The 14,024-nt window shown below is 36.4% G+C and overlaps 2 protein-coding genes across 2 annotated transcripts; both read left to right on the forward strand.

Annotated features, from left to right (window-relative positions):
* The first annotated feature begins 406 nt into the window (after positions 1–406).
* On the forward strand, positions 407–7,236 carry azin1b (antizyme inhibitor 1b). Its single transcript, XM_016250416.1, has 12 exons — positions 407–609; positions 2,116–2,259; positions 2,860–3,036; positions 3,165–3,338; positions 3,439–3,611; positions 4,423–4,551; positions 4,639–4,720; positions 4,813–4,887; positions 4,974–5,139; positions 5,219–5,334; positions 5,418–5,635; positions 6,072–7,236. The coding sequence occupies exons 3-12, from the start codon at positions 2,935–2,937 to the stop codon at positions 6,145–6,147; spliced, it is 1,311 nt and encodes a 436-aa protein (XP_016105902.1). The 5' UTR covers positions 407–609; positions 2,116–2,259; positions 2,860–2,934; the 3' UTR covers positions 6,148–7,236.
* Positions 7,237–7,448: 212 nt separating this feature from the next.
* On the forward strand, positions 7,449–12,886 carry LOC107565196 (ribonucleoside-diphosphate reductase subunit M2 B-like). Its single transcript, XM_016250417.1, has 9 exons — positions 7,449–7,657; positions 8,203–8,352; positions 10,113–10,229; positions 10,337–10,470; positions 11,010–11,104; positions 11,212–11,345; positions 11,498–11,602; positions 11,689–11,802; positions 11,891–12,886. The coding sequence occupies exons 1-9, from the start codon at positions 7,610–7,612 to the stop codon at positions 12,041–12,043; spliced, it is 1,050 nt and encodes a 349-aa protein (XP_016105903.1). The 5' UTR covers positions 7,449–7,609; the 3' UTR covers positions 12,044–12,886.
* The last annotated feature ends 1,138 nt before the right edge of the window (positions 12,887–14,024 follow it).

The following is a 14,024-nucleotide window of genomic DNA, read 5'->3' on the forward strand; positions in this document are numbered from 1 at the left end:
TAGTATAACAATATACATTATACTACAACAAAAGATACTATAGATCTAAATTTAACAACAATGACTTCCATATAATGACAAAGAGGGGGAAGCATGTATCAGAAAGTACAAGCAGCGTATAAGCAATATAAACAGAGCCCACGTTGGCCCATACATGTTCAAATGAGTGTGTTTCTCTAAAAGGAATTTGCTATAAGAACATAATTCTCTCATGAGTACAGATGTCCCCGCCCACCGCTATCCGAATCCTACTAAGCTAAAGGGTGAGCTAATGAATATTAATGAGAGTGGGCTGGCGTTTCTTGGAAATCCTCCCCAGAACGTCCAGTCACGTAGCTGCGTAGCTCTTCACAAGCCACGCCTTAGTACTTTAGGCCCCGCCCCGTGTTCTCTAACAACCGTTTCTCCCGCCTTCCTCCAGCAGCGACCATTTCTTCCTGAGACACACACTCAGATAGCAGCGCTCTCGTGTTCCGCCGAGCTATCCTCGCACAGGCATATGGCACATACAGCCTCTCTTCTTTCTTCTATTTGTGTCCCCACCACTCTTTAAAAATTCCGCCGAAAAAGAGAAGACGATTTTCCAAATCATTCAGGCCGTTATCTCACGTAAGTACCGCGTTTGTTGTGATTTTTAGTCTTCATCCCGGAAAAATCCGCCGTCCGCTGGAAGTAACGTTAGCCGTGACAACATGGCGGTTGGTTGTAGTCGCGCTTGTTATACGGGCAACGGCAGTGCTCCGTGAAGGACAACGAGAAATAGATTTCAAACTCACAAATTATGAGGATTAAAGGTGTTTATTTATATAAATCATTAGTTGTCGGAGCATGGCGCGGGTTTAGTTGGCTAAACCGTTAGTGAGCTGATTCAGTGGACAAACCCCGGCGCTTACGACATGTCCTGTCAGGTTATTTAATCTGTTCTGATATCAGATTATCTATTATGCTAACACTAGTTAGTTGTGTTCACAATTTTGTTTTCCTAAGAAACATCTGTTTTGGTAAAACATTACCTCGTACCACAACACAAGTCACTTTCATGCTTGTACCATAATAACTATAAATGTAAAGTTTGACATGTGAAATAATAGCTGGGAAAATATATATTTTTCAATAACAATAATAAAGGTTCAATAACACTTTATTGAACCTTTAGACAAAATCTATATTTTTTCAAAAAGTATTTATTTGTTTATTTTTTTGAATATATATTAGGATTTTATGACCCATGTGTTATGATATAGTGAGAACATTAAGATGAGATTCTGATAGCTTATAATGTAAATCTTTATAATAACACACTACTTGCGTAAAGTTATAATTATGAGTTATAAATATTAGTTGTCACTCTGTACCTTTCAATAAAATTTCTTTGTAAGATGATTGAAAAATATAATGCAATATAATACAAAGATGACATAATATTTATCATATAAATATATCATATTTGATATTCACATTTTAACATGATTTTTCTAAAAGGTGATCAATTGGCTTTAGTCCATTAATTGTCCATCTTATGACGTTACTAACAATATAAAAGTTACCATTTACTTGCTAAAAAAGTATGAACTATCAATTAGATGGCGCAAGGTATGTAGTAGTTTGTGTACAACAGGTTTTTCCAGCCAAAATTTGATGATGTTGATCATTTAGATGCCTTAGAAATTAATGTGTCAAATAACATGCTACAGAAGGCTTTATATGGTTAAGGTGGTGTCCACATGACGAAACAAGCACCATGACCTCTGATAAATGTTCAACAAGTTACTTCATTTATTGATCACATGTGGGAAGATCCAGATAAGACAGTGTTGTTTAATGCTTAAAAATGAGAACACGGAGTATCTGATCATCAGGTCCATTTAACTAGTCAAGTACAAAGTACAGCAGTAAATAAGCGCTCGCTTCATAAAAACATAGCCTACAAATAAAGCGATGCTGAAAATGTATAATGCATCTGTATTAAGAAAACTGGTTATGTCTAAGTCAAGAGTTGTTTCAGAAATGTTCAAACCTGCCTGGGTACATTTGTGTTATATAAGTTTACTTTATCCATCAGCTGCTCTTGTAAATCAAATATTTATGTATACACCTGTTTTTGTGACTCCACAGGGCTCCCCACTCTCTCTGCGAGTGTATAAGCGCTACCCAGAAGGCCTAGGGGAGGCCCTCTACCGCGAGCAGTTCGACTTCAACGCTGAGCCGCCTTGGGATCCTAGTTGATAGCGGGAGAGGACCATCTCCCACGTTGTCCATGTGAGTCTATAAATATTAGACACATCCCTCCTGAAGTACCATTGAGAGACAATTACATAATAATATGATTTATTTAATTACACACAAAATCTGTGTCTGCGCTCATCCAACTGTAGTGGATTGTTTTTGGTTTTACATAACACTCTTGGTGGCTTATATGCAACACCTTTGTCCCCCGTTCATACTGCACAAATCCATTGGTAATACCATCAAATGCTCCATTGTGCTTCAAAGCCACAGGGATTTATCTTGATTGGGTCCGAGTAAAAAAAAAAAAAAGCCTGTAGGCCACATTCTTGAAGCCTGTGTGTTGTCGTCATCTCTAAAGATGGACTCGTGATGCCATCTCTAGTTATTGCGATTCATTTTCCCTGCCTCTTGTATTTATTAGCTTCATAGAAACCCAATTTAGATCAACGATAGCCTTACAATGACTTTGAACTTCCTGTTCAAAGTTTGCTCATAAAACACACTGTTTTGAAATATGTGGGTTGGTGTTGTAGTTGTACACCTTGACGTAAAGTTTTGTGTGAAAACATTATTTGTATGTTATGCACATTGTTGAAATGACACTACTAAGTTTTGGGTTCCCCTGAACAGTTTGTTGCATACCCAGAATACCCCAGCGGCTCAGTAAACTCTCTATGATTGTCGTATTTGCGGAATACGGTTGAGATGAAAGGATTCGTTGATGCACCAAACTACTTCATTGAACTACTTGAGGGAGGAACGACCCTTGACAATGTCATCGACAACCATGTCTATGAGCAAAATCTGGTTAGTTCAGAAAATCAGTCTGCAAGTAAATGTCAGACTGTGTTATGAACATCTGTTTTAGTGAACAATTGGAACACAGCGGTGTTGTTTCTGTCTTTTTCATTGATTGATCTGATTTTGTTTGTCAGGCTGAAAAGAATGCATTTGTTGTGGCCGAACTTGGGGCCCTAATGCGACAGCATGTTCTGTGGAAGACCACTGTGCCTCTTGTTCGACCCTTCTACCCAGTCAGCTGTAACAGCAGCCCTGTAGTCATTGAAGTCCTGTCTGCTCTTGGCGTTGGTTTTGTCTGTGCAAATAAGGTAACATTTTATTTGATTCTTACCTGTAGATATTAGAAAGATCTCAAAATGTATATTTTGAAGGCACACCAACTTATAAAAATGCACTTAATACTTTCAGGCTGAAACCACATTGGTACTCAATCATGATGTCCCTCCTGAGAACATCATCCTGTCTGGAGTTTGTAAGCAGCTTTCACTCATTAAACACGCGGCCAAGACCGGCATTAACTATTTGGTGTGTGAAAATGAGGCAGAGCTTCGCAAAATTGCCCGTGCCCATCCTGAGGCCAAGTAAGTCCTTAAAACATATTGTATATATGTATAATATACATTAAAACAAAGTTTATGTATGTATCTATGTGCATTTATATGACATTCAAAAGTCAGTAAAAGTTTCAGTAACACTTTAGTTTAAGGGACCAATTCTCACTATTAACTAGTTGCTTATTAGCATACATATTACTTGCATATTGGTTATTTATTAGTACTTATAAAGTACGTATTAATGTCTTATTCTGAATGACCATATTTTAGATCCCTTAATCCTAAACCATACCTAACCTTAACAACTACATTATTAACTATTAATAAGCAGCAAATTAGGAGTTTACTGAGGCAAAATTCGTAGTTAATAGTTAGTAGTGAGAATAGGTCCCAAAACTAAAGTGTGACCACATTTTCTTTAAGAAATTAATACTTTTATTCAGCAAGGACACATTACAAATGACAATTGTTTTCAACATTGATAATAAGAAATGTTTCAAATCAGCATATTAGAATGATTTCTGAAGGATCATGTGACACTGAAGACTGGAATAAAGGCTGCTTTGCATCACATTAATAAATTACATTTTAAAATAAATTAAAATAGACAACAGTTGTTTTAATTTATAATAATATTTTAAAATGTTGTTTTACTGTAAACAAAAAAAAATTAGCATGAGGCACTTATTTCAAAAAGTATATATTTTTTGTCTTTATCTTTGAATTGTGAAATATCATATTTAAAATGTATTTTATATTGTATTATATCATTTATTTATAGTAAGTGTTTATTATATATTTATGTAATTCTCTTTCTGCACTGTTCTTGTCTTAACAGGCTTTTGCTTCAAGTGTCTACTGACGCACAGGTTGAGGAAGCAAGCGTGACCATTGGTTGCTCCCTGAAGAGCTGTAGACACCTTCTGGAGATGGCCAAGCAGTTGAGTGTGAATGTGGTTGGAGTCACGTAAGTCAACTGATTTGGTCACCACTAATTTACTGAGACTCACTTGGTCTTGTTTAGAGTTTTTAGAAAGTGGGACTTTTTCTGCAGGTTCCAGGTACCAGCATCATGCCGAGATGCCCAAGCATACACCCATGCACTGTCAGACGCCCGCTGCATCTTTGACATGGCGGTGAGTAGTAGTACAAACATTATAATTTAATTTAGATTTATTAGTAAATTGCATGTATCTATTGGAGTGCTGAGTCTTCCTTACTTCTTCAGAAGGAACTAGGCTTTGACATGAAGATCCTGGATATTGGTGGAGGATTCAGTGGTTCTGAGTTTCAGTTGAAACAGGTACGGCAAGCATGAGTCTCGTTTGTTTTTCTTTTTTGAATATCATCCACTTACTCAAAGCTTTTCTTTCATGTCTGTTTGATCAGGTAAATTCGATCGTCAGACCCCTGCTGGAGGCCTATTTCCCCTCAGCGTCTGGAGTGAGTGTCATCGCTGAACCGGGAAATTTCTTTGTGTTTTCCTCCTTCACTCTGGCTGTCAATGTTATTGGCAAAAAAGCAGTATACCGGGATCTCCATAGCAGCACTCATGGTGAGCCCCATCATATTTGAGATATATATGGCATTAGATACATCTGCCTTATTTTCTCACTGTGTCTTTTGCACTCCAGATGAGCTGACCCCAGACGATGAACCAGAATTTGTGTATTACATGAACGATGGTGTTTATGGATCTTTCATGGGGAAGTTGTTTGGAAATGTCATCACCACACCATCTGTCCACAAGGTAAATAACACACATGTACCTGAACATGAACAATATTTGAATAAGTTGCCTGAGATTTCTAAACTCGTTGTTTTGTTTCTCAGCTGTCGCTCACCCTAGATGAGCCCGTGTTTTCCAGCAGCCTGTGGGGTCCATCGTGTGACCCACTGGACCAGGTGGTGGAGCACTGCCTGCTCCCTGAGCTCGCTGTTGGGGACTGGCTCATTTTCAGCAACATGGGGGCCAGCGGTCAGGAGGGTCCGGCAACTCTCAGCGACACAGACCAACCACCTGTGTATTACACCATCTCCACAGATGACTGGTGATTAAGATCACATTGCATTTGACCTTTTGTTCTTGTCACAGACTGTTTTTGTCTTCCCTTTTTCATTTCGCCCATTACAAAGAGTGATTCTGTAATATAAAAGGTTGTTTAACTGTTGTTTTATTTTGTGTTCTGGATTCTATCTTTTTATCAGCTTATCAGTTTTTATCTGGAACTGATTGGTCGTAGGCCTCATTGATCTGAGCTTTTGAGTGAACATTGCCAAAATTATCAACACGAAAGTCTTTTTTTCACTCAAAAGCCGAGTTGCATATGCTCCGATCAATACAAAGCCTGTGCTTGTTGAAAGAAAACATGTTGACCGAAAGATTGAATGTAAGATTTGGTGATAATAGAGCATAATTGGGTAAAGGATTTTCAGCACCGCACAAGGGTTAAAGTTAATATCATGCTGTTTGTTGTTTTCCGCTAGGTTTGAGATGCAAGAGGCTGGAATTTCTCTTGATGATACCATGAAAAACCTCTCATTGGTCCAGTATGGCTTGTAAAAGAGCCAAGCTCCGTCCACTAACCACTGGGCATGTGAATAGCTTGCAGAGTCAACATTCCAACTGTCATGGGTGGAAAATTATATTTGTTTTGGTGGGGGAGAAAAAATTACTTGGTCAAAAACTAATTGATTGATATTGTTACCTCAGTTTCTCACAATTACAAAAGGCTCACTTTCCTTGTCACTAAAAAAGAATGACAGAAAACCAATATGGAATAACGTATGCAACAAAATGGATAACTGTGGAGATGGCACCCAAATCTTGGGTTTCTTAATCAAACACCGTTTACATAAATGTTCAACTAATTTTATTTTATTGTGTATACATATATAGATATAGATGACCTACTGACAGTCTTGTAAATGAGTTGTCCGTACAACAAGAAGCATTTGTCTCAAATCAGGATAGATTTTAGATTCTGCACAAATAGTGTGTGAACAAGTGAAAATTGGTTTAGCAATTCTGTCCTTGTTCTCTCGTTCTCACTTTTCATGGGTTTTATAGGAGTAGGGAGCTTCTCTGTGCTCCTCATGCCAAATTATGGTTTCCACATTACATGTGGTGCGTCACGTGACAGTATTTCCAAAGGTTGTTATATATTTCATAGTGCTCTATGGTTGAGTGTGCTGTAATTTACAGTGTCCCTTCAAAAGATTTCAAACATTCTGCCAGGTTATCAGTTGAAGGTCGATGTAAATTAGTCTCATGTTTCCTCTAATGGTATGCTTTATAAAACTAGAAAGACTGCCTGGTATTATGAATCTGCTGACAACAGAGATCACATTTACCTCAAGTAACACCTAAAATACAAGTTTCACCACAATCAGATTAAATGCTGCAAGGCACTAGTTCTCAATCTAAAATTCAAATGTTGTATATTTCAAATTCATGTTAAACCACTTGTGTGTCTAGCATGGTGTCTAAGTGATTATAACGGCTCACTGTTTTATAAAATCACACCCCTTAGAAATGAAATATACCTTTTGTCTAAGTCCACTAATAGACCGTTGTCTGTTTTTGACTTGTAAAATTGTGCTTGTAAAAGTAATTAAAATATTAATTTAATACATTTCTGAGCAAATACGATCGAGTTGTTTTTTGTTTTTTTTTGTCTCAAGGTGCTTTATGTAGACCCTTGAAAGCTTAGTTTAATAAATTAAACTAGAATACTCAAAGCAACATTGACATGACATATATTTTGAACTAGCTGAGGGTGGTTTCATATCCTCCTGAGACCCAGCTATGGAGTTTTTGCCTCTGTAGAAGCTTTTTATTTCTTGTTCTCAGGAGGATATCTTAATAATGTTAGCTTTCTGTAAGCCATGAGAAGCGAAAGGGTTAATTGCTATATAGCGTAACAGTGTAGGAGGAGCTAGACGCGTGTTCTGCACTGCTTCAGGAGCTGATTCTCAATGACAGATCGCAGCTTCACCGCTGCTGACCGAAGACGACTATAACCATGGACTCCGGTATAAGCAACACTCCGGCGAACATTATGGAATATCAGGTAATAATAAACTTACTCTAAAGCATTTAAGTGTGATTTTGCGGCCTTCGAGTAAATGCTGAATCTGCCTGCCTTGCTATGTGTGCGGCTCTGAGCTTTCATAACAAAGCCTCGCGCATTAGGTAAAGTAGCCGTGGAGTGAAATAAAACGATATATAGCATTTATGATAATACAATTAAAGTAAACGTGAAATCTAAAGTAGTGTCGGTAAAAAGAGTGCTATGTGTTGCGGATAGCGACAGCAATATTTGGATTAAAGATGAGTTGTAACATTAAGGTATGGATAAAGTGAATCAAAAGCTGATTTTGATATTTATTTTCTGGGTTATATGTAAATGAAATTGAGGGTTGCAGTGTTGTTGTTTAAATCACATGTACATGAAAGCCGTCCATTTAAATGTTTCGTAAACAGATTAGTCATCAGTTTGTTCCCCTCGCGCTCTCATAACGGATGACTAGGAAGACAACAGTGATCAATAGTGAATTAGTTAACACGTCTTTAAAACCCCGTATTCCTCTATTAACTGTTATGTTTCTCCTGCAGAATGGTCACAAGGATGCTGACACAAACAGTGTTGAAGACGAACCCCTTCTCAGAGAAAACCCAAAGCGATTTGTCATTTTCCCTATTCAGTATCCTGACATCTGGAAAATGTACAAACAAGCTCAAGCTTCATTCTGGACAGTTGAGGAGGTGGATATTATTTATTTATTTATTTATCAATTTAATATTAAGATGATAATTTTGCCAACTCTGATGAAAATACTTGAATGTATTGTAATAACTGTTGTACTTCCAAAACAATCACAACGTGCGACCACCATGCCAGGGCACTATGGGGGTAGAATCGTTGCATAATTCCAAATAAATACTTTATGATCCACAAATGCATGCAGCGATCTACAAATGCACAGGAAGCGATTCACAAATGAATGCCAGGCAAAGTTGTGTTAGTGACATAAAAATATATCTGTGAATATGTTTTTTTATTTGCAAATCTCATTTTATTTTTTGTGTGAATTTAATTCTTGTTTGTGAAACTCTAAGATTTATTTGTGGATCTCATTCTATTTATTTATCAATACATTTATTTTTGTTAATCTCTTTACATTTATTTGTGGATCATAATGTATTTATTTGGAATTATGCAACGATTCTACCCCCATAGGGCACTGGTGGTATTAAATTCACCCAAACATTCTGTTATCATTTAAAGGCCCGTTCAAAGAGAGCTATAACTATAAAGTTGTGATTGTTCTCACTCTTATGAGAACAGAGCAATTTTTTTCCAGCTGATAAACGATAAAAACATTGACAGCCAATCCGAATCGACCAGACGGAGCTTGTGACAGACAGCATACGAAGCTAATATAGATATCACATAGCACATGTAAGTCTGCAAGATGTTAAAGATCGCTTGATCTGGAAATCATCAAACATCTGACTAAATGGACATCTTACATATGCAAATCAATTTCTAACCTTTATATAATGTGTTTTTTTCTGGATGTTTTTGGGTGGTATTCTGTCATCTGTCAGTCTCCAGGATTTTCAGAGTCCGACTGGGGACGATCAGCTGTCAATACCAAATTCCATTCATTATCGGCCTGACAGTCGTGTTAAGTGTGTTCTCGGCTTTAAAAACATGTCTTGCAGATGTATATGCAGACGTAAAGAGGTCGTATGTCTTCAACTTTGGTGTCTCCTGACCTGCACCTCGTATGGTGTGTATGTGTGCTTGTTTATTTCAGTAGGGACGTCCATGCCACAAATACAACACAAAAGAACGATGTCGTTGGAATGGCTTTCAGAACGATATTTTTCCAGTTGGTAAAACATTGACAGCCAATCAGAATCCACTCGACTTTAAATAGCATGAGCATGAAGTTGCAGACAACAAAACTGCAACGTGCTTGCGTTTATAATAAACATAACGTTATTGTACATTGGTGTGGATGCTTTTAACGTTCTTGGTGTGAACTGGCCTTAATGATAATTTTAACTTTAAAGTTTTAATAATAGTTCTAATTCCGTGAGAATATGGAAGTCCAGACCACAACTGTAACCATAAAGAAACAGAGGAACTATATTGTTGGAATTGCTTTCAGTGTATACATTTTTTTCCAAATGATGATCAATAAAAACATTGACAATCAATTAGAATCCACCCAATTTTTAAAGCAGACAACCTGCAGCAGACCTTGTGATAAACGGGTTTTAGTCCATTGGTGTGGATGCTTATGTGTCGTTATTGTTCTTGGTGTAAACAGGTCTTTACTCACCCTCATTTTGTTCCAAACCTGTCCATGGAAGTAAGAAACCCACTTTTGAAATAACGTGGGTGAATTTTCAGTTTTGCTGAACTATTCATTTAAGAAAATTTTATCAAAAATAGTATTTGTCTTTATCTCTACTGAATGCGAAATTGCTAAACATTTCAATGGTTTGTTTAGGTGGATTTATCAAAGGACTTGGTTCACTGGGACAGCCTGAAGTCTGAAGAGAAACACTTCATATCCCATGTACTTGCTTTCTTTGCAGCAAGTGATGGGATCGTCAATGAGAACCTGGCAAGTGCATCTCCTAACCTTCATTAAGATTATGGAAACCAATGTAAAATTTCAGACTGAATAGATCAAGAAGTTATTTCCAAACATAATGTCTTTACTTGTCACAGGTGCAGCGGTTCAGTCAAGAGGTGCAGATCCCAGAAGCTCGCTCCTTCTACGGCTTTCAGATCCTCATAGAGAATGTGCACTCCGAAATGTACAGCATGCTTATCAACACCTACATAAGGGATCTAAAAGAGAGGTAAAATGGGTGAACAGTGTATTTCTTTACTATAACAAAGTCAGTTATAGCTTTTAAAGTGCTTTTACACAGGTGACAGGTGCGAGATTCAGTTCAGCAGTTTATGCTAACATTTTCCTTATGTAGTTTATGAGCAAACTTTGCAAGAATTTTTTTTTCTAACCACAAAAAAAGTCTTGTACACATAAGAGAAAAAGTTAATGATTGCTCTACTTGTGAACATCTTGGATTCAAATTGTAACATATGCGTTCTAAACAATAATACATAGTGACATTAAACAAAACATCAATACAATAAACAATATATTATAATGTATTATTAACAATATATATTTATATTATATACAGGTGCATCTCAATAAATTAGAATGTCGTGGAAAAGTTCATTTATTTCAGTAATTCAACTCCAATTGTGAAACTCGTGTATTAAATAAATTCAATGCACACAGACTGAAGTAGTTTAAGTCTTTGGTTCTTTTAATTGTGATGATTTTGGCTCACATTTAACAAAAACCCACCAATTAAACTTTTTCTTAAAGGGACTTTTTGTTTAATGCAATTCACACCATGCCTTGTGTAAGGCGAAAAGCAGACTGGGCCTTACAGTGGATCTCTGACACAAACTCAACTTTTGGTGTGTGAAAAAATACTTTTTTATTTTCTCCTAAAATGAGCATAAAATATTGATTATTACACGTGACCAACTGCAGTGTGTATATATATTTATCTATTTGGTTTTAGGAGAGCGATTAGTAGCATTTGCAGCAGTGGAAGGCATCTTCTTCTCTGGATCATTTGCTGCCATCTACTGGTTGAAGAAAAGAGGCCTGATGCCCGGACTCACCTACTCCAATGAACTCATCAGCAGAGATGAGGTGAAATCTTTAAGATATTTACATCTTTAAGATGTTCAGATCATGTTTTGATTGAGATTTGTTATCTGTGTCCATGATAAAAAATATAGAGATAATAAGAAGTCCCACTGAAAATCTAATCAAGGCTGTTATTGATTATTGAAACTTCACAGGGTCTGCACTGTAATTTCGCATGTCTAGTGTACAGCTACTTGGTGAAGAAACCTTCTGCTGACAGAGTGAAAGACATCATCACAAAAGCTGTGACCATTGAGCAGGTATGTTATACTTTGCTCTAGTGCTGCAGAATGAATTATTTCAGGCATGAGCGTAACTGCATTTGTATTTGCTTGTTTTTCTGTAGGAGTTTCTCACAGAAGCCTTACCCGTCAATTTAATCGGGATGAACTGCTCTCTCATGAAGCAATACATTGAGTTTGTGGCTGATCGGCTGCTAACAGACGTAGGATTGCCCAAAGTCAGTATTTTATCGGGATTGTATTATGATTTTTGTCTGATAATCTTTATATTTATATAACAGTGCTTTTTAAATTCTGTCTCAAAAGGTTTACAAGTCAGAAAACCCTTTCGACTTCATGGAGTCAATTTCATTGGAGGGAAAAACTAATTTCTTCGAGAAGCGAGTGGCTGAATACCAGCGACTTGGAGTGATGTCAAATGTGATGGACTGTGAATTCACTCTTGATGCAGATTTCTAACGATGAACTAGAAGAAATATTATTTATTTTTGGGACAGTTTCATTATGTTCTGCAGAACAAAATATCAGTCAGTTGACTTTTTTTCTTTTGCTTTTAAGTCCAAGAAGAAAGTAAACAATAAACTGTAGACTTTTTAGGTTTTGTTTTATTTTGGTTTCTTTTTTTCATTCAGCAGGTGTAAAACCTCTAGAATTTTAAAGATGTTTTCGATATTTTTACATTTTACTTGATTACTGTACCTAAGTATTGTTTTGGGGGATTTGTTCTTCACGCAAGTGCAATTTAAACTGACTACTTTGGACTTTTACTTGATTACATTTCAGAAGAAAAAACAGTACTATATACTCCTTAGAATTGTATTCCAACTTTATTACAGAAGTACTCGTTACAGTTTTGCATTTTCTTTTCTTTTACACAGTAATCAGGTGAGTTTCAGCTTCACTTATAACTTTCATCAGGGAAATGTCTGGCTTCAATTTTTTTTAAGCCAGTTTAATTAATTATTTTTGTCTAATTTGATACAACCGTTAGCTGTCTGTGCAAAATATTAGCTGAATGCACAAGATTGAATGCAAATAAAATCAATAATGAGATTTTAAATACAGTTAATATTTTGGCCATGATCGCTTTGTATTTATTAAATGTTGCAAATCTCCAAAAATATTGGATGATGGAAAGTGGATAAGTGGTATTATAATTATATTCTGAGTAACAATAGGGGCTGTCAATTAATTATTTTTTAATCTAAATAATTACATGATTTGCCTATTAATTAAAGTAATGAATGAAAATCAGTCACATACCAATATTTCAGAAAATAACCTTTAATGCCCCAAATAAACAATAAAAAAAGTTCAATTATTGTTGAATAGAAAGCACAAAATGTTACTTTAAAAGTCAGTATTGGGGGGGGGGGGGGGGGGATAAAGGCCTCCTGTAGTGAATCCATGCGTTTTTGTCAGAAAAATATCCATATTTCAAACGTAATAAACACTTCCGGTATTCTGCTATATGCTGAAGGCGTTCCGGCGTTGCGTGATTAGTAACTAACGCGAGAGAGAACAAAACAAAATGCAGTTCACAAATTAGAAGCACAAAGCGAGGATTTGTAAAGAAAAATGTTGGAGGATTTCTATATAAGCCAAGAGGAGACTGGTTTTCCTTTGCTAAAGTAAGGAAACCTTTGCTACTGACCGACAAGCGCACAACTCATAAGTCTTAGGTCATCCGCCTGAAGATCCTCTGCGTACCAGACTACCACCAGTCAGCAGAAGTGAGAAAAAAGTGTTGAAAGTCACATACACCTAGGATGCTTCGAGGGTGAGTAAAACACAGGCTAATTTTCATTTTTGGGTGAACTAACCCTTTAAGACGACATTGATTCATCAACTGGGGTTTTATGGCTTGCTGTTGTGTTCATTTTGTATAGTTTTAGACGCATCTTCTTTGGGCGTCCTGTACACATATGCAGAAAGATGGATTATTTTCCAAAAGTCTTTCTGAAGAGAGTCTTATACGGCATGTACATGTGGGATGGCATGAGAGTGTAAAGGATGGCGTATCTCTTTAAGGGCTGTATTTTTTGTGTTCTACTGTGCTGCATATTAATTGATGTTGTGTCCATTTAGTTTTTTCCCTTTACCAAACCTTTCTATCTATCTAATTAAACCTTTGTAAGATTATTCAATATGATAAAACAAGAATATCCTCTCTTATTTTTATTTTTTAGGTTACTTCTATTTTTTCATACTTGAGTACAATTTAAAGTTGTATGTTTTTGCTTTTAAAGTAAAATTTTCACTCAGTATCTGTACTTTCACTCAAGTATAATGTTGAGTACTTTTTAAATCCCTGCAATTAGCCTATAAGTTATAGGCTACAATGAATTTCTCTGGGTGCAAATGGAAACCCTGCAGGCCTATTAACATACAGGGAAGAAAAAAACATATATATATATATATATATATATATATATATATA

The sequence above is a fragment of the Sinocyclocheilus grahami genome, unplaced genomic scaffold (genome assembly GCF_001515645.1).
Source record: "Sinocyclocheilus grahami isolate Dianchi unplaced genomic scaffold, SAMN03320097.WGS_v1.1 scaffold987.1, whole genome shotgun sequence".
Taxonomy (NCBI): domain Eukaryota; kingdom Metazoa; phylum Chordata; class Actinopteri; order Cypriniformes; family Cyprinidae; genus Sinocyclocheilus; species Sinocyclocheilus grahami.

Bases quoted from the DNA above. Each gene is read 5' to 3' on its own strand.
- azin1b (XM_016250416.1), top strand. From the start codon at position 2,935: ATGAAAGGATTCGTTGATGCACCAAACTACTTCATTGAACTACTTGAG. The intron at 3,612-4,422 runs GTAAGTCCTTAA...TTGTCTTAACAG, and splicing joins CGTGCCCATCCTGAGGCCAA to GCTTTTGCTTCAAGTGTCTA. The intron at 4,552-4,638 runs GTAAGTCAACTG...CTTTTTCTGCAG, and splicing joins GTGAATGTGGTTGGAGTCAC to GTTCCAGGTACCAGCATCAT.
- LOC107565196 (XM_016250417.1), top strand. From the start codon at position 7,610: ATGGACTCCGGTATAAGCAACACTCCGGCGAACATTATGGAATATCAG. The intron at 10,230-10,336 runs GCAAGTGCATCT...TACTTGTCACAG, and splicing joins GGATCGTCAATGAGAACCTG to GTGCAGCGGTTCAGTCAAGA. The intron at 11,603-11,688 runs GTATGTTATACT...GTTTTTCTGTAG, and splicing joins AAGCTGTGACCATTGAGCAG to GAGTTTCTCACAGAAGCCTT.